Source organism: Coturnix japonica, chromosome 38 (assembly GCF_054131305.1).
Source record: "Coturnix japonica strain WE chromosome 38, WE-NBRP24, whole genome shotgun sequence".
In the NCBI taxonomy this organism is placed as follows: Eukaryota; Metazoa; Chordata; class Aves; order Galliformes; family Phasianidae; genus Coturnix; species Coturnix japonica.
In genome coordinates this window covers 2,505,085-2,532,195 of record NC_140700.1, presented here as the reverse complement: position 1 = coordinate 2,532,195, position 27,111 = coordinate 2,505,085, and the positions used below count along the sequence as shown (strand labels likewise).

Here is a 27,111-nt window from a genome sequence, read left to right as displayed (position 1 = left end):
GTGCCCCTAACCAAATGCTGAGCCCCCAACCCAATGCTGTGCCCCCCAACCCGATGCTGAGCCCCCCAACCCAATGCTGTGCCCCTAACCAAATGCTGAGCCCCCCAACCCGATGTTGAACCCCCAACCCAATGCTGTGCCCCCCAACCCAATGCTGTGCCCCCAACCCGATGCTGAGCCCCCAACTCGATGCTGAGCCCCCAACCCCACTGCGGAGCCCACACATTGGTTTTCCCCACCCCTCCACCCCCTCCCCACGTCCCGCCCCACATCCACACACCCACACCGTTCTTCCCTTCCATCCTTGTTTAACACCCGCAGCCGCACACGCTACAGCCCCGCTCTGCTCACGGTGCCCCCCCCGTCCGCTCCGTCCCTTCGGCCGCTTCGTCCCCGATCTGTCCCGGGATGCGAAAATCGACGGGCGCCGGTTCCCGTTTGGGGCTGGGGGTGCCCAGTGGTGGCGGGGGCAGCTCTTGGGGGCAGCCTGTGCCCTGTAGGAACTGCAGGAAGTTCTCCTCGATGGAGCCCTCCCGGCTGGGCAGACGCAGGTCCTCCTCGGGGGGCTGCTTGAAGAAGCAGGTGAGGAGCCGGCCCAGCTCGCCGCGGATCTGCCGGTTGAGGCACCCGTAGAAGAACGGGTTGGAGGTAAAGCAGAAATAACCCAGCCAAGTGACCACGGTCTCGGCCGCCGGCCCCGCTAAGGGTTGTGCACTGAGCGCCGTGTAGAGGTGGAAGGAGAAATAGGGCAGCCAACAGAATAGGAACTGACCACCCACAGCCAGCAAGATGGCGGCCGCTTTGCCCCCTCCGAACGTCCTTTGCGGGGTGGTGCGGGGCGCCCCCGAGCTGGTCACCATGGTGGAACGGCTGCTGAGCGACTCGGAGCGGCGCCGAGGGGTCTCCATCCAGGTGGGAGGGGGGCCGTGATGCATGGCGGCCACGCGAGCCACCTTGAACATGCTGCAATACACCACCACGATGATGAGGAGGGGCAGCAGGAAGTAGAAAGCGGCGAAGAAAACCACGAAGAACTTGCAATACGGACCGCGGCTCCATTGCAACGAGCAGCCCCGGCCTGCGGGCGGAGGGCGGTCGGGGGCCAACCAACCCAACACCGGCACCAACGACGTGGCCACGGCCTTTAACCAGACCCCGACCAACACGCAGACCACCAGCCCCACCGTCATCCTCACCTCGTAGCGCATGGGGTGAACCACGTAGTAATAGCGCTCCACGTTGATGGTGGAGATGGACAGGATGCACATGCTGATGAAGCAGACGCTGAGGAACAGGTAAACCCTGCACATGGCTTCACCCAGCACCGGGCTGTCAAACACGGCCGAACCCGACAGCATTTCCAATGGCATCAAGGTGAGAGCGGCCAGGAAATCCACCAGGCACAGGTGGAACACGAAGACGAACTTCCTTAGTGCCGGAGTCTTGACGATGACGGTCATCACGGCCGCGTTGCCCACGATGGCCGTCAGGTCGATGAGCAGCATGAAGAACAGCCCCACTGATCTCGAAGCCACGTCTTTAGCTCTGCTGTCTGTGCCGTTAGGGGGCATGGGGGCTCCTGGGGGTGGCTGTACAACCCAACGGGACCTAAAGCCGCTCCAGCCCCATAGGGAGGGCTCCACGCTGCGGCCGGTCGCCCATCCTTAGGGCTGACGGTGTGGGGTTGTGGGGCATCGCTGTGTGCTCCGATGGCCCCGCGGTGGGTCCTGCAGGGCTCAGTGCACCCAAAGGTGCCCCCAGACCCAGCTCATCTCCCCGCTCCTCTCCGCCGGGCAGCGCTGTGCGGCTGTGGGGAGGGGGAGCCGTCAACGGGGGGCGCAGCGGGGCGGCAAATGGGCCCCATGACACCCCCCACACCTTGTCCCCATCACACTTGTGATGCCCTCCATTATGATCCCCCCCAAAGCCCCCTTTATTCCCCCAGGGGAAGCCCCCCTGCCTTGAAAAATGAGCGATTCTGGGGCTCGAAGCCCCCAAATCCCTGCTTTCATCCCCAAATGCTGCATCGTTACCCACGTGGGGCCGCACCAGGACCACCCCGGGGACCCCCCCTGCTCCTGGAGGCTCACATAGAACCCCCCATCTCTGCCCCTCCCCGCTGGGTGCCACCCCCTATAAAGGCACCGGGGGGGCCTTACAGAGCCCCCCACCCTCCCATCCCCACCCAGGGGGCTCCCATTCCTCGGGGTGTGGGGGGGGAATCCCTCCCTACACGACCACCCCCCCCGCCCCACACCACGCACACCCCGGGCATCGCTCCGCCGGTACCGCCGCACTTACCGGGGGGGTCCATGGGCCCGAAGCGGGGCCGGGCGGGGATGCTCGGGGCCGGGGCCGGTGCTGCTGGAGCCGCTGCGGCGTGAGATGCTCCCGCACCGCCGGGATGTTGGGTCCTAAACGCCTCCAGCCCGCACCGCAACGGGAGCCCCCGGCCCCAAAATGGGCCGCTATGGAACGGGGAGCAGGGCCCGGTGTGGGGGGGGATGGGGGGGCGGGGGGAAGGAGTGGCTACTTCCAATGGCCCCAAGGGATGGGGAGGGGGGGATGCGGTCGGGAAGGGATGCAGGATGCTCGCAGCATCCCCGTGCTTCCATTCCTGCTGCCCACAATGAGGCCGGGGGGGGATGTTGGTGGGGATGGGGGGATCGCTGTGGGGCTGCGGGGGGTCAATTGTGGGTATGAGAGGGTCCTCTGGGGGATGGAAGGGTCAGAATGAAGAGTCAGTGTGGGGGTGGGGGGCGATGTGGGCTGTGGTGAGGATGGGGGGTCACTGTGTGGGTGGGGATGTTGCCTCCATCCTCGCCCCCCAGGTGGGAGGTGTTGGGGGGTGGGTAAAGCTGTGGGGTGCCGTGTCCCCCCTATGGGCCCTATGTGCTATGCAGCCCCTAAAATAGACCCATCTAAACCAGGTGAGAAACGCAGGACCTCGAATGAACCCACCCCACAGCTGTGTGCCCCCCCCCTAAACCCCAGCATTGTAGGGGGGGGGTCTCAGTGCAGAGTGGGACCCCAACCCCTGGATGCTGGGAGTAGGACCATCTCTGCCCTACACCCCCATGAACCCAAAGCATTGCATGGCTCCATGACCCCCCAGATGGGGGGAGACCCCTACCAAGCCCAGGCCTTTCTTTTGCCCCCCCCCCCCCCTAAAACCCCTCATGAACCACTTGAACCCACAGCACTGTCACCCCGTGCCCCCCCCCATTTCCCCTTTACCCTGTCGCCCCACTGCTGAGCACCCCGGGGTGCTGGGGGGGGGGATGCAAGGGATTAAGAGCCGGATTACAGCAGGGAAATTGAGGACGAGCAAAGGACAGACAGAAATCCCCACCCCAACATCCCCGGGGGGGGGGCAGTGGGATATGGGGGGGGGTCTGAGGTGGTAGCAGCAATGGGGCTGAAGGGGGAGGGGGGGTCACTATGGGGATACCCCGCTCTGCATTGCAAGGCTCCCCTTTAATTGCTCACACCCCCCCCCCTTAAATAAAGAGCTGCATCATCGCGGCGCTGTTTGTTCCAGCTCTTTTCCCTCTAATTTTGGAGCCGGAAATTAATAAAGAAATCAATCACGTGGTTGAAATGTTTGCAGCTAAAAATACAGCCGGGAGGCAGAGCCGACAATGAGCCTCAAGGGGGGGCTGCACCAATACACCCCCCAACAAAGCCCCCCCAACAACACACAGGGATGTGGGGCAGCACCCAGGGGCGCCCCTCGGGTTGGGTGACCCCCCCAGTGTGGGGTGGCAAAGAGGAGGGGTGGGATATGGGGGGTGCTGTTGCTTTATGGGATGGGGGGGTCAATATAGTGGGGATGGGGATGGAAATAGGGGCAGGGATGGGTGTGAAGATGGAGGGGGGGGATGGAGATGGGGGTAGGGATGAGGATGGGGATGGGGATAGGGATGGGAAGGGATGATGGGATGGGATGGGATGGGATGGGATGGGATGGGATGGGATGGGATGGGATGGGGTGGGATGGGATGGGATGGGATGGGGATGGGATGGGATGGGATGGGGTGGGATGGGATGGGATGGGATGGGATGGGATGGGATGGGATGGGGTGGGATGGGATGGGATGGGATGGGATGGGATGGGATGGGATGGGGTGGGGGCAGAAATGGGGCGGGGGGTGGGGGTGGCATCATTTATTTATGTATTTATCTATTCCAGGCCCCAAAATGAGAGGGAATAGAGCTGGAATGAGGATGGGGGATGGGGGTGGGGTGGGGTGGAGATGGGATGAATGAAGGGATGGGGATGGGAGGTAGTTGGGAATGGGGATGGGATGAGGATGGGGTATCTATGGGGTATCTATGGGGTATCTATGGGGATGGGGTGAGGATGGGGTATCTATGGGGTATCTATGGGGTATCTATGGGGATGGGGTGAGTTGTGGGGTGGGAATGGGGATGGGATATAAATGGGAATGGGGACACTGAGATGGGATAGGGCCAGAAGTGGGGACAAGGGGCAGAACTAGGATGGGGATGGGATGGGGACAGAGAGATGGGGATGGAAATGGGGACAGGGCTGGGATGGGATGGTGATGATGGTGATGATGGTGATGATGGTGATGATGGTGATGATGGGGATGATGGTGATGATGGTGATGATGGGGATGATGGGGATGGGGCCGGGCTCCGAGGGGTTAAGCGGACGCAGCCGCGATTGGCCGCGTGTTTCGGGGCGGCAGCCAATGGCAGCGCTCCGTGCGCGGGGGTCGCGGCGTCGGTTCCGCCCCCTGGGCGCCGTCCCGGGTCTCGGTCGCTGCGGCTCGGAGCGGGGCTCGGCCCGGCTCGGTTCGGTTCCGTTCGGTTCGGCTCATTCCGGAGCGGTTCGGCTCCGCTCGGTTCGTTCCGCATCGACTCAGGCTCCGGTAACACCCGGAGGGGGGGGGCGGGGGGACGGGGGGGGTGGAGGGAAGCAGGGCAGCATCCTCCGCGGGGGGCGGGGTTGGGTCGGGTCGGATCACGTGGTGCGGCGGTACCGGGCCCGGAGCGGCGGGGGGGAACGGAACCGGCCGGTAACACGGTCGGTAACACGGCCGGTAACACAGCCGGGCTGCGCCGTGATATAACGGGACGGGGGGGTGACAGCGGGTGAGCCGTGACTGCGGCGGGTCAGGACATGGCTCGGTGTGATACCGGGTGTCGGGACGCCGCCACGCCGTGACACCGGCACCGGGAGCGCTCCATGCGCTGACACCGGCACCGCAGCCGCCCCGTGCCATGCCGCGGTTCCGCACGCCGTGACCCCCAGCCCCCCCGCCCGGCGGTACCATGGCGGTGCCGGTGCCGGTGCCGGTCCCGGTGCTGGCGGTGCTGGCGGTGCTGGCGGTGCCGTCCGTCGGGCTCTGCCCCACTCGCTGCGTCTGCGCCTCCAACATCCTGAGCTGCTCCCAGGCCTCGCTCAGCTCCGTGCCGGCCCCGCTGCCGCGATTCGCCGCCGTCCTGGACCTGAGCCACAACAACATCAGCCGGCTCCGGGCCGACTGGGCTCCGGGCCGCCTGCCCCACCTGCACTCGCTGCTGCTGCCCCATAACGGCTTGGCCTTCGTCTCCACCGAGGCGTTCACGCACGTCCCGCACCTCCGCCACCTGGACCTGTCGTCCAACCGGCTCCGAGCGCTGGACGAGAACCTGTTCAGCGACCTCCCGGAGCTGGAGGTGCTGCTGCTCTACAATAACGAGATCTCCGCCGTCGATCGCTCCGCGTTCGACAACCTGGGCCGGCTCCGCAAGCTCTATTTGGGTCGGAACCACATCTCTCGTTTCCCTTTGGAGCTGCTCCGTGACGGCAGCCGCCCGGCTCAGCTCTCGCTGCTCGACCTGTCGTCCAACCGGCTCCGTTCCCTGCCGGCCGTCGAGCTGCAGGCGCTGCCCGCCTGGCTCCGCGACCGCCTGTACGTGCACGGCAACCCGCTGGGCTGCGACTGCCCGCTGTTCCAGCTGCTCGCCCGGGGCCGGCACCGGCGGCTGAGCGCGGTGCTGGACTTCCAGGAGGAGCTGCGCTGCCAGCTGCCCGCCGCGCCGGGCCGGGCTCCGGTGCCCATCCTGGACTTGGGGTCCCGAGAGCTGCTCAACTGCAGCGAGGCCAGAGAAGCCGTGCTGGAGGCGTACCTGGGGGACGGCGTCACGTTGGGCTGCGACAGCCGCGTGCGGGCGGTGCACGGCCGGCACTGGGTGACACCGGGGGGGGACGGGGTGGGCGAGGAGGGGGGTAACGGCAGCGCGGCCGTGTTGGCCGACGGCAGCCTGCAGCTCCGGGCCGTGCGGCCGGAGGACGGAGGGACGTACGCGTGTCGCGTGTGGGGCCCGGCGTTCAACGAGACGCTGTACGTGGAGCTGCTGGTGCACAACTTCACCCTGCACGGCCCCCACGACGGGCTCAACACCGCCTACACCACGCTGGTGGGCTGCATCCTCAGCGTGGTGCTGGTGCTCATCTACCTGTACCTCACCCCGTGTCGCTGCTGCTGCCGAAGCGCCGAGAAACCCGCCGCCCCCCCCCGCGACGACAGCCTCAATTCGTCCGTGCTCAGCGCGACCCCCAACCACAACGTCGGGGAACCTCAGCCCCCCACGAGGCCCCGCATCGCCGGGCACCGCGCCGCGCCGGGGGGGCAGAACGGGAGGTACAAAGCGGGGGGGAGCCCACCCGTGGCGGCGGTGGTGGGGGGGGCGCCGAGGGAGGGACCCCGGGCGCAGAGGAAGGTGTCGGATCCGGACTCGGTCAGCTCGGTGTTCTCCGACACCCCCATCGTGGTGTAGGGGGGGTTTGGACCCCACCCCAGCTCTGCGGAGCACGAGGGATGTGAGGACTGCGGTGGGGATGCTGTGACGTGGAGCCCCCCCCCCCCGGGGGTCAGGATGCCGTGGGACCCCCACCGGTGACAGCATCCGAGCACACGGGGGTCCCTGCTGCGTGGACGCCCCCCCCGCACAGCGCTGCCTCCCGCATGTTGATCGTGACGCATGACCCCCCCCCCCCGGGAAGCATGACCCCCCCGAGGCCACAGCTGCCGCCCACACCAGAGGGGGGGGTTGGATACGGGGCGCAGCCCCTTTCCAATGAGCCACAGCACCAGCTGAGCCCCCCCCCCCCTCCTTGGGGCCGTCCTGGGGGGGCACAGCCGCCCCCCACCGGGGGGATCCCAGGGAGGGAAGTGCCCCCGCCCCACACCTGACCCCACCGCCCCCCCCGTGTCCGTGTCCTCAGCTTCAGCCGGCGTCGCGCTGCTGCATCGCTGACAATAAAGAACCGAGCGCTCCCCAGCGTGTCTCACAACGCAACGGAGACCCCCGCCCCACTCTGCCCTCGGGGGGGGGGGGCACCGAATGGACGGGGAGGGGGGAGAGAGGGGTAAGTGGGGGGCGGGGCTTCGTACAGCCGAACAGGACCCCCCCCCCTTCAATTTCGGGCTTCCCATCCCCCCCCCACGAGGGTCCCAAACACCGCACAGCCCCCCCCGCTGCTCCCCCATCCCCCCACACAACACCAACCTCTCCTTTCTTTTTCCTCTTTTTTTATAAACCCCCCCCCAAAAAAAAAAACCCCAAACCGAACCAAAACAGCGATAGGAATCACTATAAATACCCGCGGTCCCGGCGGTCAGTCCTGCACCGGGACCCCCCCCCCGGGTGCGCGGCCGCCCCCTCCCCGGGGGTTGGTTTAGCAGCAACGGAACAGGATCAGAGTTTTGAGGTATTTGGCTGGAGGTCACGATTCGTCCTTGGGTTTGGTTGGGGTCCTGCTTTATTCCCCCCTTCTCTTTTTCCTTTTCCCGGTGGCGATTCGGGGCTCCGTGATGCGCAGCGGCTCCAGGCGGCGGTGGAAGCCCCCGAGGCCTCCGTTAATGCGCTTTGGACTGGGGGGGGGGAGGGAAAAGGAGGTGGGGGTCAGCCGCTGTGTGAGCTCAGCCCCACAGGGTCCTCTGGGTGCCCTAAACGTTGTCCTGCCCCATAGAACATCACTACAGGGTCCCCAACATTGGGACTAATGTGGGCAACCCCGGAGGGTCCCCATGGTGTCCCCCCCCCCCCCCCAACCCCTTGGCCTCATAGTTCAGGACATCCCGATGGGGTCCCCCTCGTTTCTCCTGTCATCTCCCACCCATAACTGGGGTACACCCATAACTGGGGTACACCCATAACTGGGGTACACCCATAACTGGGGTACACCCATAACTGGGGTACACCCATACCCCCGCCCATCCCTTACCTTCAGGACGCTCCGTTTCTCCTCGAAGCCCAGGGCACCTCCCGGCTTCTTCCTACGGACGGAGCAGCCCAGGTCGGGGGTCGCGGGGCTGGGGGCGGGCGGGGGGGCGGCGTGTTTGGGCTTGGAGGGCCGGCAATAGGTGGCCGAGTTCTTGCGTTTCTTCACCTCATCCTCCGAAATACAGCGAGGGGGGGGCGGGGGGATCCCGACCCCGTGTAACGGGGAGCCCCGCGGCTCCGGGGGGGGCCGGCAGTCCGGGGGCAGCGCTCGCTTCATCCTGCTGCCCGCACACACGGAGCCGTTGAGCGCCGACACGGCGGAGCTTTTCGTTTTACCGGGGGGGGGCGAGACCCGGCAGGGGGAGCTTTTGCTTTTGGCCCCGTCCCCGGAGCAGGTCCGTTTGTAGGGGGGGCTGGCGGCCGCCCCCAGCGGCTGTTTGCGTTTCCGAGCGACCGAGTCCGGTTCCGTCCCGGCGGCCGCTTCCTTGGCTCGGGAGGATTTGCTGGCCTTGGTGGAAGGCAACTTGCTGAACGACGGCGACGGGATGTTGGCCGGCAGCGGGGACGTGATGGACTGGCTACCCCCCCCCCCGGAATCCGGTTGGCTGCAGGCGGCGGCCGCGTGCGGGGATCCCACCGTGTAGTTGATGCCGGCGGGGACGCGGCCGTCACGGGGACCGGTGGGAGCCGGGGGGGTCCGAGCGTGGGGGGGGGGGGTCGGAGCGGCGGGGCCGGCGGGGCTGGGGGGGGCCGGGGGGGCGGAGAGCTGCGGGTCGGCGGCCGGAGGGATCTTCCTGTGGGGGGGGTGAGATGGGGAGCGGCAAAAGGCTGCGATTCAATGGAGGAACCCCCCGAACCCCCCCCGTGTCACCGCATCCTGCGTGGAACTTCACCCCCCCAGATCTCCATCCTCTCCACTGATGGGATCCCCCTGACATCACCGCTGCTCCGGATGGGACCCCCCCACATCGCTGTTCCTTTGCCAGGCAGGAGCCCCCCATATCTCTGCTCCCTTCCCAATGGGATCCCCCCGATCACCGCTGCCTGGCTCCCTCACTCTGCCCCCTTTCACAGATAGGACGCCCCATAATATCTGTTCACAAGCCCAGTGTGAGCCCCCCCCATCTCTCCCTAAATGGGACCCCCCAAATCACCGCTCCCCCCCCACTGGGAGCCCCACCAACCCACAATACCCCACCCACAGCTCTGTGCCCCCCCCCAGCACACTGGGCGACACCAGGTGAGCTCTGCAGCCCCCCACCCCCCCAATTACCTCCACATGTGTGAGCTGAGGTGCCGCTCCAGCATGGAGCCCAGCGCCGAGCAGAAGCGATCCAGCCTCCGGTTGAAGACGTAGCAGCCCGGGCTGACCAAGCGGCTCCCAAAGGTGCAGAACTACGGGGGGTGGGAGGGGGGGATTAGGGGGGGAATGGGGTCAGACCGGGTGACCCCCCCCACCCACACCGCAGTGGGGGGCACCCAACCCAACTCACCGCTTGTGGCCGCGGTGGGCGGGCGGCGTAGTGGCAGTCAGGGTGGTGGGGGTCCTCAGCAGCCCCCTCCTCCTCGCTGTCCTCGCTGGACCCCCGGCTGCCCCCCTCCTTGGGCAGGGGGAAGGGGAACAGCCCCCCATCGCCCTCCTCGGGGTCGCTGTCGGAGGAGAGACGAGCCCTGTGCAGGAGATGGGGGGTGAGAGATGGGGGGAGGCACGGCTGGGGGGGGGCAGAGATGGGGGGCAGCGGGTGCTCACCTGGGGGGCGGGCAGTGGGCATGGGGGGGTCTGGGGCAGCAGGGCGATGCACCAGGAGGGGCGGCGGGGGGCTGTGGCAGTGCAGGGGGGGTGGGCGGCTCGGTGCCGGGGGGGTCCTTCCTGGGGGGGCTCTTCTCCTTCGGGGTCTCACGGCGGGAGCTGGCCTTCAGCTCGGCCACCAGCACGTCAAAGTCCTTGGCACGGCCCTGCACCTCGCGCCGCTGGTGCACGGAGTGGATCTGTGGGGTGAGGAGGGGGGGGTCACACCACACAGGTGTCCCCTCCCGGATGGGAGACCCCCCAGCACCCATGAGGGGCCAAGCCCCCATTGCCACGCTGCTCTTGGTGCTACCTTGCAGGTGAGCAGGCGGGTGCAGACCTTCTTGGTGTCGGGGTTCAGCACACCACACTGCCGGTTCAGGTCACACTCCTTCCCTGTGGGCACAGACCCCAGACCCTTAAGGACCATGAACCCGATGGATCACAGCCCCCCCCACACCCCACAGTGGGGTCCAGCACCCCCAAATGTGCCACCTTTGGGCACACAGGGACACACTTACCCATCCCATTGCCCACCCCACAGCAATACCCCCCCCCATCCTGCAGCACTATGGGACTCACGGTTCAGCTTCTTGTGTGCCCTGGGGGGCGGCCTGCAGACCCCCGGCTCCTTCTCCCCTGTTTTAAGCACAGGGGGGGGTGGCAGCGGGTCCCCCCCCACCCCAGGGGGCTCTTTGGGCGGCGGAGGCGGCGCGGGGGAGGGTCTCCCCGGGGGCTCCGTGGGGCTGGGGGCTGGTGGTGCAGCGGGCACTTTGGGGGGGGTCTTAGGGGCCGTTTTGAGCCCCTCCGGCTTGGGGAAGCTGGGGATCTTCTCCAGGTTGACCACCGGCATGAACAGGCTGAGGAGAAACAGAGGGTCAGAGGGGGGCGGGCAGCACCGGGGGGGGTGTTAAGGGGGGGGTGTTGGGCACAGAGACCCCCATGTGCTCACCAGAGGTTGTTGTCCTTCTGTGCTTTCTCAGGCAGAGGCTGAGCCCTGCTGCGTGCTGCCGTCCCCTTGTCCCGTGGTGCTTTACCTGCTGGCTGCCCATTGATGGCGTGGCACTTGGAGTACAGCTTGCTGAGCGGGCCGTGCCGCCGTTCTGCCCATGGAACAGCCCCATATCAGCCCCATATCAGCCCCATATCCCCCTACATCCCCCCATATCCCCCCAGCTCACCGCAGTGCTTCTGGAAGGCCTGTGGCTTCACCACCTGGCTGCAGTGGTTGCACACCACCAGGTAGAACTCATCGTGCGCCGGGCAGTGGCCGAAGATGGACATGTCTGCAGGGTGCAGGTGGGTCAGCGCAGCCCCAAAACGGAAGGATTTCACCCCAAAATGAGCAGCTTACCTTCCTTGATCAGCGTCATGGCGTCCAGTTTCTTGCTCCCCTTGCTGCTCTCCTCCATCTCCAGCCCTGCTGGGAACAGAATCCCACCATCCATATAACAGAGCTGTGCTGCTCCCAGCTCCGTGCATCCAGCACTGGGCAAGGTCTGCCCCATCTCTGCCTACATCCGTGTCCCCATAGCACCACACACCTCCAAGGCCATTAAAAGGATCATGATAAGGGTTAAAACCAGCCCTGGGAGCACCATGCGTGGCACTGAGCAGCACCCCATGACAGCTGAGCACAGCGATGTGCACAGAACCCAGAGCCAGCAGCAGGGACCCACTGAATGTGTGGGGCTGAGCAGGGATGTGGGGGCACCAATGGCCCCCCAGCTGTGCCAGCAGCTCCTCAGTGGCCATGGCACCGTGTCCCCATTAAACCCATCCAGCTGTGCCATACAGGGCACTCATTCCCATCCAGCTGTGCCATACAGGGCACTGGTTCCATCCAGCTGTGCCATACAGGGCACTGGTTCCCATCCAGCTGTGCCATACAGGGCACTGGTTCCCATCCAGCTGTGCCATACAGGGCACTGGTTCCCATCCAGCTGTGCCATACAGGGCACTGGTTCCCATCCAGCTGTTCCATACTGGGGTCCCAGTTCCATCCAACTCCATCCCACCGTGTCCCATCCAGCTGTGCCATCCCGTGCACACACTGTACGTGTCTCCCATTCCCGTCCATACCGGACACCCCGTCGGTCCCGTCGGTGCCGTTCCGTGCTCCCGGTGCCGTCACCCCTCACTCCATCCCCGTTATCCCGGTGTTTCGGTACGGGCGATGCTCGGTTCGTTCCCCCCCTCCCTCATCCCGGTTCCGCTGCGGGACGCGCTGTGTCTCCCACCGCCCGTTGCGTGGCGCCCGTTTCTCCCCGTTCCCGGTGGCTGCGCGCTCTGCGGGCGCGGCCCCGTTCTCCGGTGACCCCCCCCCCCATCCCCAACCCCGTTGCCGACCCTCACTCTCCCCCCCCCCCATTCCCTCCCCCCTCATCCCGCCGCCCCCTCACCCAGCTCCGTGTCGGTTCCGGCCCGTTCCACCCACGCGCTCCAGCTCTGCCCCGCGAACTCATCCACGTTCGGCAGCCGTCGTTCCGCCATCGCCGCCGCGCGCCCACGCGCCGCCATCGCCGCCGCCGCCGCCGCGGGAGCGCGCACCGCCCCCCCCCCCCCTCCGCCGCCGCCGCCGCCCCCGCCCCGTGAGCGCGCCCCCGCGCATGCGCCGCGCGCCCCCCCGCGGCCCCACGGGCGGCGCAGTGCCCGCCCCGGGGCTCCGAGAGGACGGGGAGGAACGGGACCCCAATGGGGAGAGGGGATGGAATAACGGGGGGGCGGTGAGACACAGAGCGGGCAACGGCACAGCGCGGTACGACCGAACGGAGATGGGGGGCAGGACGGCCGGGGGCATAAAGATCTGTATGGGGTATGGCACCCACGGCCATACACAGCTCTATATGGGGTATGGCACCCATGGCCATACACAGCTCTATATGGGGTATAGCACCCACAGCCATACACAGCTCTGTATGGGGTATGGCACCCACGGCCATACACAGCTCTGTATGGGGTATGGCACCCACGGCCATACACAGCTCTGTATGGGGTATGGCACCCACGGCCATACACAGCTCTATATGGGGTATGGCACCCATGGCCATACACAGCTCTGTATGGGGTATGGCACCCATGGCCATACACAGCTCTATATGGGGTATGGCACCCACAGCCATACACAGCTCTGTATGGGGTATGGCACCCACGGCCATACACAGCTCTATATGGGGCAGAGCACCCATAGTCACATACACCCCTATATGGGACAGGGCACCTATGGCCATACACAGCTCTATATGGGGCAGGGTGTCCATAGCCATACATGCCTCTATATAGAGGCACCCATGGTCACATACACCCCTATATGGGTCAGGACGCACATGGCCATACACAGCTCTATATGGGGCAGGGTGTCCATGGCCATACACAGCTCTATATGGGGCAGGGCACCCATGGCCATACACAGCTCTATATGGGGCAGGGCACCCATGGCCATACACAGCTCTATATGGGGCAGGGCACCCATGGCCATACACAGCTCTATATGGGGCAGGGTGTCCATGGCCATACATGCCTCTATATAGAGTCACCCATGTTCACACACAGCCCTATATGGGGTAGCTAGGGCACACAGTGCCATATATACCCCCCACCCCCCATAGGAATGACACCCAATACCAACCCCCCCCTATGGGGGTCCCCAGAGCCACCCACCCTATAGGGCACAGCCCCCCCCATCACACACACACATGACACCCATCTTCCCAGGACCTTTATCCAGCTCCGCACACAGGGACCCCTCAATACAGCAGTGGGGACCCCTCAATACAGCACAGCCCCACATCCCCCACCCCCACCCCCAGGCTGCGGCCGGCGCGAGGCCCCCAGGGATGGAGGGTGTGTGTGTGTGTGGGTGCAGGTGGGTGCCCCCCCCCCACCCATGGGTGCTACTGCTTGTCGATGGCGCCCTGCTCGGCCGCGCTGTCTCCGTGGGGCTCAGCCTGCGTGTGCCACGTCGTCTCCTTGAACACAAACCAGCAGTTCCCGGCCCACAGCAGGAAATTGATGAAGCCAAAGAGCTGTAAGAGATGGGGGGGGAACCATGGGGCACCATGCAGCCCCCCCCCCTTATAAACCACCCCCTGTGTGCAATGCCTGCTGCCATGTGTGCACACAGACACCCCCTGTGCATGTGCATGCAACACAGCTGTGCACACGTGTGCGTGCAAACATGCCTACATGGGCATGCATGTACAGCCCAGGTGTGCACACATATACATGCATGTACAGCCCAGGTGTGCACACATATGCATGTACAGCCCATGTGTGCACACATATGTACACACAAGCCATGTGTGCACACATATGTATGTACAACCCATGTGTGCACACATATGCACGCACAAGCCATGTGTGCACACCCATACCTGTGCACACACAGCCATATTCCCCCCTATAATCCCCTCTATATGGGGCAGGGTGCCCATGGCCACATGCACACACATACCCCCACATGCATGCAGCTCCATATGCATTCACACACCCATATGTGCACACATACCCAAGCCATGTGTGCACACATACACAGCCCCCCCCCCAGCTCCCCCCTCTTTGCACACTCACCACAGAGATATTGGCCAGCCCCATGGCCGGCGTTGCACCAGCGTTGCACACCACGTCCTGGCCCTGGCACACGCTCATGGCCGCGATGAGGCTGGAGGGTCTGGTTGCTGCCTTGACGTCGCTCAGCCCTTTGCCCCACGCTGCTGCCGCCACCAGCCAGAAGAAGGCGAAGCAGACGGTGACGCAGAAGTCCTGTGGATGTGGGGCTGGGCTCAGCGCTGCTCTATGGGGCGGGAGCTGCTCCTACAACACCCCATTGCCCGGCCCTTACCGTGAACGGGAGCTTCTTGATGTCGGCATATAGGGAATGAAAGCGCAGGTAGAGCACCAGAGCTGCCATGGTGTAGAGGAAGGAGAAGACCCCCAGGGTCACAAAGAACTCGGCCGGGGCTGAGAAGTCGCCCACCAGGTGCAACGTGCGCGGCTCCGATTCACCATCACACTCCGGCATCTCAAAGGGGACCTGGTACAACCTGGGGGCAATGGGGGCAATGGGGGCAATATGGGGGGGCTGTGGTATCCAGAGAGCAGAGGGGATGGGGCTGCTCAGGGGATCCATGGGGGACCCCGGTGCTGGGGGGCAGCCCCATAGTTGTGCCTAAATACCCCATGTGATGCAGCAACCGGCACCCATAGGGTGCATAAAGCCCCACATCCACCCCACGGTGCCCCCCCATCCCATCCCATCCCATCCCATCCCATCCCATCCCATCCCATCCCATCCCATCCCATCCCATCCCATCCCATCCCATCCTCACACCCTACTGGGGATACTGACCCCATTAACCCCACATCCCACCCAGCCCCATCCATGTCCATACATGACCACAGTGTGTGGGGGGGTCCCGTGTTGCCCCCCCCCCCCTCACCTGAAGGGGTACCCGAACTGCACGGAGATGGCGCTCATCTCTTTGCTTTCACCGCTGCATTTCACCGTGGCCCCGCTCTCACCGCTGAAAGAACCGCACGCCCCGAAGGCAAAGATGGCAAAGAGCTACAGGGGGGGGGGGGGGGAGCACAGAGATCAGCTCAGAGACCCCACAGCCCCACATACAAACCCAGCGCTGAGTCACGGCCGTGCAGGGCGCGATGCCACCCCGCAGCTGTCAGCCCTGTGAGCCAGCTCCGTGCAGGGAAACGGGGCCGTGGGGCACCGGGGGGGAGCCCTGCTCAGCCCCTCTAATTATAGGCACAGCCCCAAGGGTGGCCGTGCTGTGGGACGCTGCTTTGTCCCTGTGTCCCCATAGGGGGTGGCTGCACTTAGTGCCATGGGGAACCCACCCAGCGCCATGGGGCTCCTGTGGGTGTTCCCTCGTGGAACCAGGAGTGTTGCCAGCCGTCCCACTGCAGCGTGGCTCCCATTGCTCTCTATGGGTTCTCTCGCTTCTCATTCCAGGCTGCACTCAGGGCCTGATCCCACAGCGCTGCCCGGTGCTGGGGGGTCACAGTGTGAGGCTGAGCCCCCCTTGGCCCCACAGCTCCATGCAGGAGATCCCCATTGCCCCATTGCCCCCAGCCCCACTCGTGCCTCAGTTTCCCTTCGCTGCTCCTGGTGCCGCTGAAATGCCGCCGTCCCCGCAGCCCTGAAACCCAATCCTGGCGCCATTCATAGCACTGGGGACATGCAGGGGGCCGCGCATTGCCCCCCCCGTGCCCCACACGTTCCCTCCTGACTTCGCTGCCCCCCATCCTCCCCCACTCATTGCTGTACCACCCCCCATCCCCACACACCCCACAGGTCCCCCTGTCATTGCTCCCCCGGGCTCAGCCGGGCGCTGCCACCTGCTCAAGGTCACCGGGGAGGCCAAAGCGGAGTGACCAAGAGCCCCCACACCTGAACCCCCCCAGGAGCCCCCGTGGGATCCCCCCACCCACATCCAGGATGGGTGCGGGTGGGCAGGGGGGGCTGCGAGGTCCCTGTGTGGGCTGTGGGACAAGCACGGGGTACCCCAATAACGGAGGGGGGGGAGGCAAAGAGCCGGGGGTCCCGGGGGGCTGCGGGCGGCACTCACCCATTCCAGCACCTTGACGAAGCCCAGCGGCTCCTGGAGGCGGCCCCAGCGCATCCCGGCCAGGACCCGGTCCTGCAGAACGGACAGAGCGGCGTCAACGGGGGAACCGGGGGAAGGGGGCACCGGGGGAAGGGGGCACCAGGGGAAGGGGGCAGCGGGGGGCAGGGGGGGGCGGCGGGGCCGTACCTGGAGCCGGGGCGTTTTGTCGCCGCCCGCGGGGGCTCCGGACTCCGCCATGGCCGCGGCCGTCGGGGCCGTCGGGGGCTGCAGCCGCCGCCTCCTCCTCCGCCCGCCGCTCCGCTCTCACAGCCGCCCCCGCTCCGCCACCCGCAGCCCCAGCGCCCCCGGGCGGGCACAGCCCGGACCGCCCCCACCCCCCCCCGCGACCACCGAGCACGGGGCGGCACCGGACCGCCCCCAACCCCACCGCCAACAGCGGGACCAACCCCGCCCCCCGCACACACCGGGACCGCCGAACGTCCGTCCGTCCGTCCATCCCTCCATCCATCCATCCATCCATCCCGGTCCCCATACAGGACCCCTGTGCAGCACCGACTCCCCCCGCTCCCGCTCCCTGCCCCCCCCCCGGTAACGCCGTGCACACCCCCCGCCCCGCACGGAACCGGGGGATCCCCCCGACCGCGTGGTACCGAGCAGCGGGGAGGAAGCGGAAGGATGGAGGAGGGGCGGCCCCACACGGGGGTCTCAGCCCCACACGGGGCTGGATGTGCCCGGAGCGGGGCGGTACCCACCGAACACCGGCACAAACCGGGACCCGCGACCACCGACCCACCCACGGGCTGCCCCGAGCCCGGCACCGCGTGGCCACGCCCACTTTTCATAGACCACGCCCATTTCCATAGGCCACGCCCACCTCTTAAACTACACACATCCCTTAGACCACGCCCATTTTCTTAGACCACGCCCATTTTCATAGGCCACGCCCACTCTCCACAGACCACGCCCATCTCCCTTAGACACCGTTCGTATCCCTCAGACCACGCCCACCTCTATCAGACCACGCCCACAATGCGGGTTAACCACGCCCCCTTTCCTGTAGCCCCGCCCCCCGCTGTGTCTCCTCCCCGCCGATCCCGCCTCCCTCTCCTTCCTATTGGCCGCCATCCTGCCTCCATCCGCCAATCGGCTGACGGCGCGGGGGGAAGTGACGTAGTGAGGCGTCGACCGGAAGTGGATGCGCACCCGGCGAGGGCAGAGCGGCTCCGGTTCCGCTGCCGCCGCTCGTCCCCCGCTCCGCCCCGCGCCGTCCCGCCGCCGCCATGTTCCTCACACGCTCCGAGTACGATCGGTGAGTGCCCTCCTTCCCTATCACGGCCCTTATGAGGCTCGCTTCGCCTCTCGCGGCCTGCGGCTGAGTCACGGGCCTGCTCACAGGGCACGGGACATGGATGGGGCCTTGAGGTGCTGCACGGCCCGAGGCCTATAGGGAACGAGCAATGCAACCCTATGGGGGCTGTGAGCCTATAGGGGCCCTATATCCCTATGGGGTCCCTGTGTCTCTATGGGGTCCTTTGACCCTATGGGCCCCTGTGTCCCTATGGGGCCCTGTATCCCTATGGGCCTCTGTATCCCTATGGGGCCCTGTATCTCTATGGGGCTTTGTGTCCCTATGAGGGCCCTGTATCCCTGTGGGGCCCTGTATCCCTATGGGGCCCTGTATCTCTATGGGGTCCTTTGACCCTATGGGCCCCTATATCCCTATGGGCCACTGTATCCCTATGGGGGCCCTGTGACCCTATGGGGCCCTGTGACCCTATGGGGCTTTGTGTCCCTATGAGGGCCCTGTATCCCTGTGGAGCCCTGTATCCCTATGGGGCCCTGTATCCCTATGGGGCCCTGTATCTCTATGGGGTCCTTTGACCCTATGGGGCCCTGTGTCCCTATGGGCCACTGTATCCCTGTGGAGCCCTGTATCCCTATGGGGCCCTGTATCCCTATGGGGCCCTGTATCCCTATGGGGCCCTGTGACCCTATAGGGCCCTGTGACCCTATGGGGTCCCTGTGTCCCTATGGGGCTCTGTATCCCTATTGGGCCTGTGTCCCTATGGGGCTCCTGTGTCCCTATGGGGGCCCTGTGACCCTATGGGGCCCTGTATCCCTATGGGGCCCTGTGAGCCTATGGGACCTTTGTGTCCCTATGGGGCCCTGTGAGCCTATGGGACCTCTGTGTCCCTATGGGGCCCTGTATCCCTATGGGACCTTTGTGTCCCTATGGGGCCCCTGTGTCCCTATGGGGTCCTGTGACCCTATGGCCCCTGTATCCCTGTGGGGGCCCTGTGACCCTATGGGGGCCCCTGTGACCCTATGGGGCCTGCCCAGCTGTGGGACGGCGGGCTGTATAAAGCCCAGTGTGGGGTTAATGTGTGGGGATGGAGCTCTCGGTGTCAGCAACTTTTGGGTGCTGGGAATGGCCCTGGGGGTCCTGTGTTATCTGCTATTGAAGTCTTTGCCTCCCAGTGCTGGAGGGTTTGCTGCATGGGGTCTGTATCCACGTCCTTATTGTGCAATGAGAACAACCGTCCCTCCAGCTCAATGCTGTTTGCTTCTTCATCCCCAGCTCAACATCGCTGGGGTGAGGGGCTTGAATCCCTCCTGTGTCCTTTGTCAGCTTGATTTCCTGTCGGCCTCCATTTGCTTTTCATGCCATCTCTGTTCTTACAGGGGTGTGAACACTTTCTCTCCGGAGGGGAGGCTGTTCCAGGTGGAATATGCCATCGAGGCCATTAAGGTACCGTCAACACGACACCATCTGGCTGTTACGCTGTGATGTTAAATGAGCTCAAAGTGCGTTTGGTCAGAGAAAAGCCAGCCAGGTTCTTCTTTGTCATGCTCTGCTCTTGCTCTGCAGTGAAACAGGGTTTGGCCAACGTCCCAGAGCAATGCAATGCTGAGCAGGAGGGCACTGCTTGCCCAATATGTGCTGCTCCTGCCAGCAGCTCTTTTATATTCAATTTGCAGTGCAGGAGCTGTGATCCAGCACTCAATTCCTTCCACCCAGCGGCTCCTCCTGCAGCTCCACTCATCTGCTTTGTGTCACTGGAAGCATCAGTGGCCGCTGCAGCTTAGAACATTAACCCACAAAGCAAACCCAGCCCTGAAGTTCTAGTCCCAACATTAGAAAAGCTCATTTTGAAGCCAGAGGTGCTGAGTGCTTGCACAGCCTGACTGGCTGCAGGAGCTGCCACCACGTGCACTGTGTGATTTATGTCCATAAGTGCTCCTCAAACAGCAAAGGAATGCTGTGCTTTATGAGCTGCAGAGCTGTATGGCCTCTCTGAGCCTTGAAGTGTTCTCAACCGTTGAGTGTTCTTGTTTCTTTGCTCCTGAGAACTGGAGCTGCTGGATTCTGATCCATTGGGTTCACCTTCATGTCTGCCCGGTGCCACTCGTAATGCTTTCACTTTGGCACATCAGGCTGGACAAGTTTCTGTCCTGAAGCGTCTGTCTCCAAAACAACGTGCCTACAAATAGCATGGGCTGGCATGAGCATTGTACAGCTATGCTCAGCGTCACAGCTGGGCCCTGTTTGGAATGGAGGTGGTGACTGTGGTTGTTTTCAGCTGGGCTCTACAGCCATTGGCATCCAGACCTCGGAGGGTGTGTGTCTGGCTGTGGAGAAGAGGATCACCTCCCCTCTCATGGAACCCAGCAGCATTGAGAAGATTGTAGAAATAGATTCCCATATAGGTAAGGAGAAATGTGCTTCTGCTCCCTCCCAGGACATCCATCCAATTGTTGTAAATGCATACAATAAAGTGCTGTCCCTGTGGGTTTCAGAACAAGCCTTTCCTGCTGCCAGCTCAATCCAAGTGGGAATGCTCAGCTCTCCCAATGGGCACCAGGTCCTGCTCGCTGGTTTTCCAGGCTGCTGGCCAGCAGGACATAGTTCCAGGAGTAGGAAGAGGCAGCTGAAGCTCCCCCACCTTCTGTGACCTCCCTGATGAAAGCTCAGCCCAAAATTAGATCTGGGAGGGCGGGGAATTACTGCAATGTAAAGGCTTGATTCGAGGCCAGGTTCTCCCAGAGCACTGGTGCCTGTACCCCTGCTCCTGCACCGAGGGGGCCTACAATGTTCTTGTTACCAAATATGTCAGTGTGAAGAGCAGGAGGCCTCTGAAATACCCACATTGCTCAGGAGATGGATCACGGTGCTTAGGAGCTCCTGCAGGGTCTGCTTTCCCCTTGCTGGCTGCTAGTGGGGCAGCCCTTAGAGCAGGGAGCAGCTCCTGAAGCCCACAGCAGGAGGGATGCATTCCCCATCCCACGGCTTCTCTTGGAAGAGCCTCAGTTGTGTCTCCCTGAACTGATTCACATCTGGGGTGGGTGGGAAGTAACCCTGGTGGTGCATCTGCCCTTTGGCTGCGTGTCCAGCCCTGCATGGGCGTTGATGGGAAGCACTGCCTTGCTCTGTACCCACACCTATTCCACCCCATGCTCTGCAACGTGCTGCTGGCTGCTCCCACACAGGGCCCTGCTGTGTGCACTGTGGGCGGTGGGAAGTCTATGGGAGAGCAGGTTGCAGATCGCTGATGAAATGACTCGTGGTTTCTCTCTCTGCTTTCAGGGTGTGCCATGAGTGGCTTAATAGCTGATGCCAAGACTTTGATTGATAAAGCAAGAGTGGAGACTCAGGTAGGACCTGACATGTCTCAATACAGCAGTGTTAGTGCTGGGGGGCGTCTCTGGTGTGGGATGATGGTTAGAGCAGAGGAGCTGATGGGGGTGGGAGGGCTGTGTGCAGCTTCCTGCAGAGCAGATAGATGCAGCCTTCTATACGGCTCCCTTTTCCATGGTGGGGATTCTATGCCTTGTCCCATCCCTTCAGTGGGTACCACGAGTGTGAGGACAGAGTGCTCTGCCTTTGCCTTCCTCCTTGGCACCCCCAAGGCCCAGATGTGCCCAGCTGTTCTGGGGGACCCTTCCTCTACTTCTCAGCTCACTCTGGCTGCCTTTAGTGCTTCCATCCTGCGGCTGAGCACCTCACTCTCTATATGTGTTGTCTATCAGGAGGGGCTGGGACAAAGCTCTCAGTGGGGCGTTGCTGCAGAGCAGCATGTGAACGATCCAGCACCGTCATCTCTGGGGAGCAGAGCAATAACCTGAAGCCTCGTTTTCCTGCAGAATCACTGGTTCACTTACAATGAAACCATGACCGTGGAGAGCGTGACGCAGGCTGTGTCCAACCTGGCGCTGCAGTTCGGGGAGGAGGATGCAGACCCTGGTGCAATGGTGTGTAACGATGGGCTGGGCTGCCCCAGGAGCCTCCCATGTCCCTTTGGCTCTGCCCTCAGCCCTGCCTGACCTGCTGGATACTTTCTATTGCAGTCTCGTCCATTTGGTGTCGCGCTGCTTTTTGGAGGAGTTGATGAGAAGGGACCTCAGCTGTAAGTTCTGTTCTGGAGGAGACAGAACCTCCAAGTGAAACATCTCTAAAGGCTTTTTGATGACTTGATCCTGTGGTTTTCCATAAGCCAAACCCTTAGGGTTTATCCCATTCTGCACCCGACATGTTTGGTAATGCATTTAAGCCTTCCCTGCCAAACAAGGGCAGCTTGGTGGCAGGCTGCTCGTTCAGGATTGAAGGGAATGCTGTGCCTTTAGTGAACCCTTTGCTTTTCTACGTGTGGTTTCCTGGGCAGGAGGGAGGTGTTCAAGCTCTCCTCGTCCTGAGTTTATTCCTACCTTTCCCTAAAGGAGTAACAGAGCCACGGTAACATAATATCTGCAGCCGTCTGTAACATTCCATGGGGAGGCGGAGTGCTTGAAACCTGAACTGCTGCTTCAAACAGCAGCCTCTGCTGGAGGTGGGCCCAAAAAAGCCTCCCCTTGGTCTCCCTCCCAGGAGCGGTGGTGAAAACCTGCTGATTTTATTAAAGAAAACAGCAAGGGGGAGAAATGTTCTATCAGCATGGAGGGCAGTTTTGGGGTGCACTGCTCTGGGGGCACTGGGTGTGCGTTGTGGCTGTGGGTCTGTAAGGGAGAAGCCCCGGTGCTGTGGTGCAGGATGTGGTTTGTCTCTGCTCCGTGCAGGTTTCACATGGACCCCTCGGGTACGTTCGTGCAGTGCGATGCCAGAGCCATCGGATCTGCCTCGGAGGGAGCGCAGAGCTCACTGCAGGAGGTGTACCATAAGGTAAAGGCAGCGCTGAGCTGACTTCTGACTTAGGGCAGTGTGCTGGAGCGGAGGCTGCCAGGCTGGGCTCAGGCCTTGGCAGCTGCTCCAGTGATGAGATACGAGGTGGAGGAGCTCTGCGTGAGGAGAGCTGCAGCCTCTCGGTGGGCAGTGTCTGCTCATGCTGCCCTGTGGAACACGAGCCCGGCGTGCAGCGTGCCAGGCTGTGCCTGCAGCAGGTAATTGAGTCCATGTCAGGAAGCTCTCTATAAATAAATGCTGCTGCATGGGCACGGCCAGGCAGCATCGGGGCTGGGGATGGCTGCAGCCCAAAGCATAAGGAACCAGAGCATGTGGCATTGTTCTGGGTGTGCAGCTCAGAGCTGTGGAGCTAACAGCTTTTGTTCTGCCAGTCCTCATCCTATCTGATATTCAATAACCACTTTCTTCTCTCTGTGGGAGGGGAGCTGCCTGCTTCGTGTCAAAGGAAATCAAACACTATAATGAAAAGCGTAATTGATGCTGTTGATTGCCTTGAAGACTTCCAGCCTAAGCCTCCATAATCTAATTAAGCAGCAGAATTGCCGGAGTTCTGCGTTCTGTGGCTCGTTCACCATCTTCCCATTGCACTCAATGCACACACAGCTCTCATCCATCCCAATGCTGTGCAGCCTCCTGGCTCGGGCTCCCCTCATGCAGGGATTTATGTTATTAAAGCACAAAGGCTTCTGCTGGGAGCTCAGCTTGTTGGGGGGGGAGCTGCTTGATAGGCAGGAGCTGGTGAAGGGGGGCAGACCTTCATGCCCTGCTCCTGCCAGGAAGGTTTGTGTGCCCAGTTAACAGCTCTTCAGCTTGAGCAGAAGGGATAGAGAAGCAGAAAGTCGCCATCCTTGAAATGGTCCTTCCCAAACGCTGCGCTTTGATCTCTTGTTGATACAGTAGATCGCTTGATAAGCTTTTGAATTGACTGCCAGCGGCAGCTTAAGGGATTAAAGGGAAGAAGCAGGGAGAGCAGCGTGCTGTGGGAGTTAAAGGGCTGACACAACGGATGCTGGCTTTGGGTACAGCAGCGCAGTGAGCACGTGGTTTGTTTTACAGTCCATGACGCTGAAAGAAGCCATCAAGTCTTCCCTCGTCATCCTGAAGCAAGTTATGGAGGAGAAACTGAACGCAACCAACATTGAGGTAATTGGGGCTCTATTAGCAGTGTGAGCAGGGACAGTCTTAGGGCTTGGAAGTGTGGACTGGGGAGTGTTGGGAACTTGCTTTGGGTTTCTGGATCCTGCAGCCTGGTCTGTGTGCTGGGCTGCCCCAGCAGTGCTGGTGCAAGCAGTTCTGAGCTGCAGGGCCATGGGCTGCATGTCAGGGGGGAGCACAGCCCCTCCTGCCCTTACACGGACAGAACCAGCTGCCGTGCCAGCAGGATTAGTGTTTCTTCCCCTGTGTTCAGCCATTCTTTTTCTCCCCTGCTACTCGTAATATTAGAAGGAATGAAAATTATACAGCTCCCGGACTTGCTATATTCAGGCCGGGATGGTGGCCAAAAATCCCTTGGGCAGGAGGGCTGGAGAGGTGAAGCCTCCAGGGATGAATGTGCTGCTGCAGGCTGCAGCTCTCATAGGGCTCAGTGTGAGCCAGGTGTGGTGTCCCCACAGCCTCCATCGCTGGGCCCTAATGTGCTGCTCAGGTAGCGATAGTTCACATAAAAGCCAACAGAACCTTTCCAGCTCCTTCGTGATAACGGGCAGATGATGAGCAGGGCTGGCAGATAGAGTTTGCTTCTATTTCTGGCAGGCTCGGAGATGCCAGACCTTTGAGAATCACGTCGTTCTGACTCTGCTCCTGCTGTTCTCCCATTGCTGTCCTCCAAACACCAGGATTCCATTTCCCAAACAGCCTTTAAGCGTGCACCCCTTTGTCTTTATTAACTGCTGCTGGAGGCTCTGCTGATGAGCTTTAACTGCCTTCATTGGAGGGGGAAGGAGCCGTGCACCCCACACAATGATGCCAGGCTGCGTTCTGCCTCCCATTGCACACATTGCTCATTCCTGAGCAGCCTCACAGCTCCTTACAGGCAATGCTGTACAGTGCGAAGGAGCTGCATGTACAGTATCCTTATGGCACGTCCCCATTTGACAGGGCTTAACTGTGCTTGGCAGGGCTCTGAACCTATGGAGGAATCACATCGGGGTTAAGCATGGGAGGAATGTGCTGAGGATTAAAAGGTCACCATTGACTCAAGTCGCCCTTCTGCTTGGGGATCATTCACTCACAGAACCGCTTTGCTTTCCAGCTTTGTGCAGGGCTTTGCTTTTGATTCCCTCTTTCCTGTATGGGGGTTTTTCCCACTTAGCAGCAAAGGGGGCATTGGGAACGTGGTGATGGAGAGCTGAACCCATGGGCAGCAATGGAGCCTGAAGCGGTGTTATGCTTTTATATGAGTGATTCCTTGCAAAGGCTGCAAGGGATTGGTTTGGTGGAGCTGTGGTTGGTGTGGTTTGGGATACCTGCAGTGGAGGTCCCATTGTGCCCCATAGCTCAGCCCCATAGGATCTGGTCATTCACACTGTGCTGGCTGAGGGCACACATCACTCCCTGCAGCACACACACGGGGTGCTCCAGCTGCCATCACAGTGCTGGGTTATCTGTGCATCCCTGGGAGCTCCAGCAGTGCTTGGTGGGAGCCCTGCATGCATTCCTTTGGCAGCACTGCTGCTGTGCAGCCCTCATGTCCTAGTGATGCGTCCCAGCTGCCTGTGCAGGGCGCTGTGCCCAGCTCTGTGCTGCCTCCACCCCGTCCTGTTGTACAGCAGGTTCCAAGGCACATCCCCATTGAGCAGGAGCCTGCAGATACTGGAGGTGGAGCTGCAGCACGAGGAGCTCCTTTATTACATCGTCCTGCTGGGGAAAGGCCTGAGCTGTCCCCAAATCCATTCCCTGCTGCTGCTACTATGAGGAGACTGAGTCAATTCAAAGCTATTTCTGCAGCCAGCTGCTATTTTAGGGAATCAAAGAGCGCGGTACGGGCTGCACTGATCCTGCTGTGCTGGCAGATCAGGCAGCAGGGAAGGAACAGCTGCTGTGTCTGTGCTGCTCTGTGTTCCACGCTGGCACTCGACATACGTGGGCACGTTTAACCCTTTGCTCCTTGTCTTTCAGCTCGCCACCATAGAGCCGGGCATGAAGTTCCACATGTACACAAAGGAGGAGCTGGAGGAGGTCATCAAGGACATCTGAAAGGGACACGGGCTCCTAAGGCTCACTGCCCCGATCAAAGCGAACTGACTCAGTTCCTCCCACTACCTGCCGCTTGGTTTCCAGCAGCATCTCACAAGGCTCCCAAAGGTGGTTTTTTTATTTACAGTCTGTACATAAACGGATCCCGACAAAGAGGAAGCGATAATAAATCATTTTGTTACTCTGTGCTGGGCTCTGTGCTAAGGGGGGGGGGTTAACACGGAGCAGGTGAGGACAGCACAGCACAGCAGGGCTGCAACCCATGGCTCCCTCAACCCATGTCTCCCTCTCGTGGAGGACACAGGCTCCATTCAGCCCCATGGCAGCCCCATGGCAGCCTATGCCATACATGGGCCGTGCCCAGCCCTGCAGGTGCCCCTGGACTTTGTCCTTTAAGATCACACCCCTGTGCCAGGCTCGGGCTGTTGCCCCATTCCCTGCTGTGCTGCTCCTCGCCCTGTTTGTGTCCCCATAGAACAAAAAGCTGATTCTTCCAGCTGTTCTATGCTATAGAATGGTGCTTTGTGCCCTGCTCCGGGGCACGGCACTGCAGCTGGGGGGGTTAAGGGCTGTCCCTATGGAGATATGGGGCAGCTTCCCCTTGGGGGGCTCCTTTAGGGCCTCTGTGTGTCCCCAGAGCTGCAGTTCTGCCCTAAAACTGCGAGTTTTGCCCCCAAATTGGCCATTGGGACCCCAAACCAGCTCCAAGTTGGGCACTGTGTCCCCAGACTGGGAGCTGGATGTCCCACTGGTGCCCCATACTGGGGTTATGCCCCCAAACCCACCATTTATGGCCCCAAACCCACCATGTCTGTACCCAAACCCACAACTTATTCCCCCAAACAAGCCGTACCCCATAACAATGCTCTGTACCCCATAACCATGCCCTGTACCCCATAACCAGAGTCTATACCCCATAACCACACTCTGTACCCCATAACCATGCTCTACACCCCATAGCCACGCTCTACACCCCATAACCATGCTCTATACCCCATAACCACGCTCTGTACCCCACAACCATGCCCTGTACCCCATAACCACGCTCTATACCCCATAACCACGCTCTGTACCCCATAACCATGCCCTGTACCCCATAACCATACTCTATACCCCATAACCACGCTCTA

The 27,111-nt window shown here is 62.2% G+C and overlaps 5 protein-coding genes across 9 annotated transcripts; 2 read left to right on the top strand and 3 right to left on the bottom strand.

The window, feature by feature from the left end:
* Window positions 1–291: 291 nt before the first annotated feature.
* Window positions 292–2,631, bottom strand: GPR61 (G protein-coupled receptor 61). Its single transcript, XM_015884877.3, has 2 exons — window positions 2,302–2,631; window positions 292–1,807 (listed from the first exon to the last, which is right to left on the bottom strand). Exon 2 carries the CDS (start codon window positions 1,569–1,571, stop codon window positions 348–350), a length of 1,224 nt encoding a protein of 407 aa, XP_015740363.1. The 5' UTR covers window positions 1,572–1,807; window positions 2,302–2,631; the 3' UTR covers window positions 292–347.
* Window positions 2,632–4,721: 2,090 nt separating this feature from the next.
* On the top strand, window positions 4,722–7,296 carry AMIGO1 (adhesion molecule with Ig like domain 1). Its single transcript, XM_015885083.3, has one exon. It carries the CDS (start codon window positions 5,302–5,304, stop codon window positions 6,790–6,792), a length of 1,491 nt encoding a protein of 496 aa, XP_015740569.2. The 5' UTR covers window positions 4,722–5,301; the 3' UTR covers window positions 6,793–7,296.
* Window positions 7,297–7,530: 234 nt separating this feature from the next.
* Window positions 7,531–12,652, bottom strand: ATXN7L2 (ataxin 7 like 2). Of its 3 annotated transcripts, none has more exons than XM_085527322.1 (11): window positions 12,433–12,652; window positions 11,385–11,453; window positions 11,212–11,316; window positions 10,983–11,133; window positions 10,613–10,890; window positions 10,344–10,426; window positions 9,992–10,230; window positions 9,735–9,912; window positions 9,515–9,636; window positions 8,243–9,035; window positions 7,531–7,889 (listed from the first exon to the last, which is right to left on the bottom strand). In XM_085527322.1, the coding sequence occupies exons 1-11, from the start codon at window positions 12,548–12,550 to the stop codon at window positions 7,875–7,877; spliced, it is 2,151 nt and encodes a 716-aa protein (XP_085383448.1). In that variant the 5' UTR covers window positions 12,551–12,652; the 3' UTR covers window positions 7,531–7,874. The 3 variants fall into 3 exon arrangements, with proteins under 3 accessions (XP_085383448.1, XP_085383449.1, XP_085383450.1); XM_085527323.1 differs by having other exon boundaries at window positions 11,385–11,450; XM_085527324.1 differs by lacking the exon at window positions 12,433–12,652 and adding an exon at window positions 12,113–12,232 and having other exon boundaries at window positions 11,385–11,450.
* Window positions 12,653–13,735: 1,083 nt separating this feature from the next.
* SYPL2 (synaptophysin like 2) lies at window positions 13,736–17,474 on the bottom strand. 3 transcript variants are annotated; one of them, XM_085527326.1, is made up of 6 exons: window positions 17,364–17,474; window positions 16,612–16,683; window positions 15,469–15,593; window positions 14,871–15,072; window positions 14,600–14,791; window positions 13,736–14,055 (listed from the first exon to the last, which is right to left on the bottom strand). In XM_085527326.1, exons 1-6 carry the CDS (start codon window positions 17,451–17,453, stop codon window positions 13,924–13,926), a joined length of 813 nt encoding a protein of 270 aa, XP_085383452.1. In that variant the 5' UTR covers window positions 17,454–17,474; the 3' UTR covers window positions 13,736–13,923. The 3 variants fall into 3 exon arrangements, with proteins under 3 accessions (XP_085383452.1, XP_085383451.1, XP_015740583.1); XM_085527325.1 differs by having other exon boundaries at window positions 17,262–17,468; XM_015885097.3 differs by lacking the exon at window positions 17,364–17,474 and adding an exon at window positions 16,798–16,959.
* Window positions 17,475–17,786: 312 nt separating this feature from the next.
* On the top strand, window positions 17,787–26,167 carry PSMA5 (proteasome 20S subunit alpha 5). Its single transcript, XM_015885076.3, has 9 exons — window positions 17,787–17,920; window positions 19,294–19,360; window positions 20,193–20,319; window positions 21,197–21,264; window positions 21,754–21,861; window positions 21,958–22,016; window positions 22,663–22,765; window positions 23,843–23,929; window positions 25,904–26,167. The coding sequence occupies exons 1-9, from the start codon at window positions 17,892–17,894 to the stop codon at window positions 25,979–25,981; spliced, it is 726 nt and encodes a 241-aa protein (XP_015740562.1). The 5' UTR covers window positions 17,787–17,891; the 3' UTR covers window positions 25,982–26,167.
* The last annotated feature ends 944 nt before the right edge of the window (window positions 26,168–27,111 follow it).

Excerpts from the sequence above, each read along its gene's own strand:
- GPR61 (XM_015884877.3), bottom strand. The coding sequence starts at position 1,571 with ATGCCCCCTAACGGCACAGACAGCAGAGCTAAAGACGTGGCTTCGAGA.
- AMIGO1 (XM_015885083.3), top strand. The coding sequence starts at position 5,302 with ATGGCGGTGCCGGTGCCGGTGCCGGTCCCGGTGCTGGCGGTGCTGGCG.
- ATXN7L2 (XM_085527322.1), bottom strand. The coding sequence starts at position 12,550 with ATGGCGGCGCGTGGGCGCGCGGCGGCGATGGCGGAACGACGGCTGCCG. Across the intron at positions 11,317-11,384 it reads CATGACGCTGATCAAGGAAG|ACATGTCCATCTTCGGCCAC; the intron begins GTAAGCTGCTCA and ends TGCACCCTGCAG. Across the intron at positions 10,891-10,982 it reads CAGAAGGACAACAACCTCTG|CCTGTTCATGCCGGTGGTCA; the intron begins GTGAGCACATGG and ends GTTTCTCCTCAG.
- SYPL2 (XM_085527325.1), bottom strand. The coding sequence starts at position 17,453 with ATGAAAAGTGGGCGTGGCCACGCGGTGCCGGGCTCGGGGCAGCCCGTG. Across the intron at positions 15,594-16,611 it reads TCGTCAAGGTGCTGGAATGG|CTCTTTGCCATCTTTGCCTT; the intron begins GTGAGTGCCGCC and ends CCCCCCCTGTAG. Across the intron at positions 15,073-15,468 it reads CAGTTCGGGTACCCCTTCAG|GTTGTACCAGGTCCCCTTTG; the intron begins GTGAGGGGGGGG and ends CATTGCCCCCAG.
- PSMA5 (XM_015885076.3), top strand. The coding sequence starts at position 17,892 with ATGTTCCTCACACGCTCCGAGTACGATCG. Across the intron at positions 22,766-23,842 it reads TGCAGGAGGTGTACCATAAG|TCCATGACGCTGAAAGAAGC; the intron begins GTAAAGGCAGCG and ends TTTGTTTTACAG. Across the intron at positions 23,930-25,903 it reads TGAACGCAACCAACATTGAG|CTCGCCACCATAGAGCCGGG; the intron begins GTAATTGGGGCT and ends CTTGTCTTTCAG.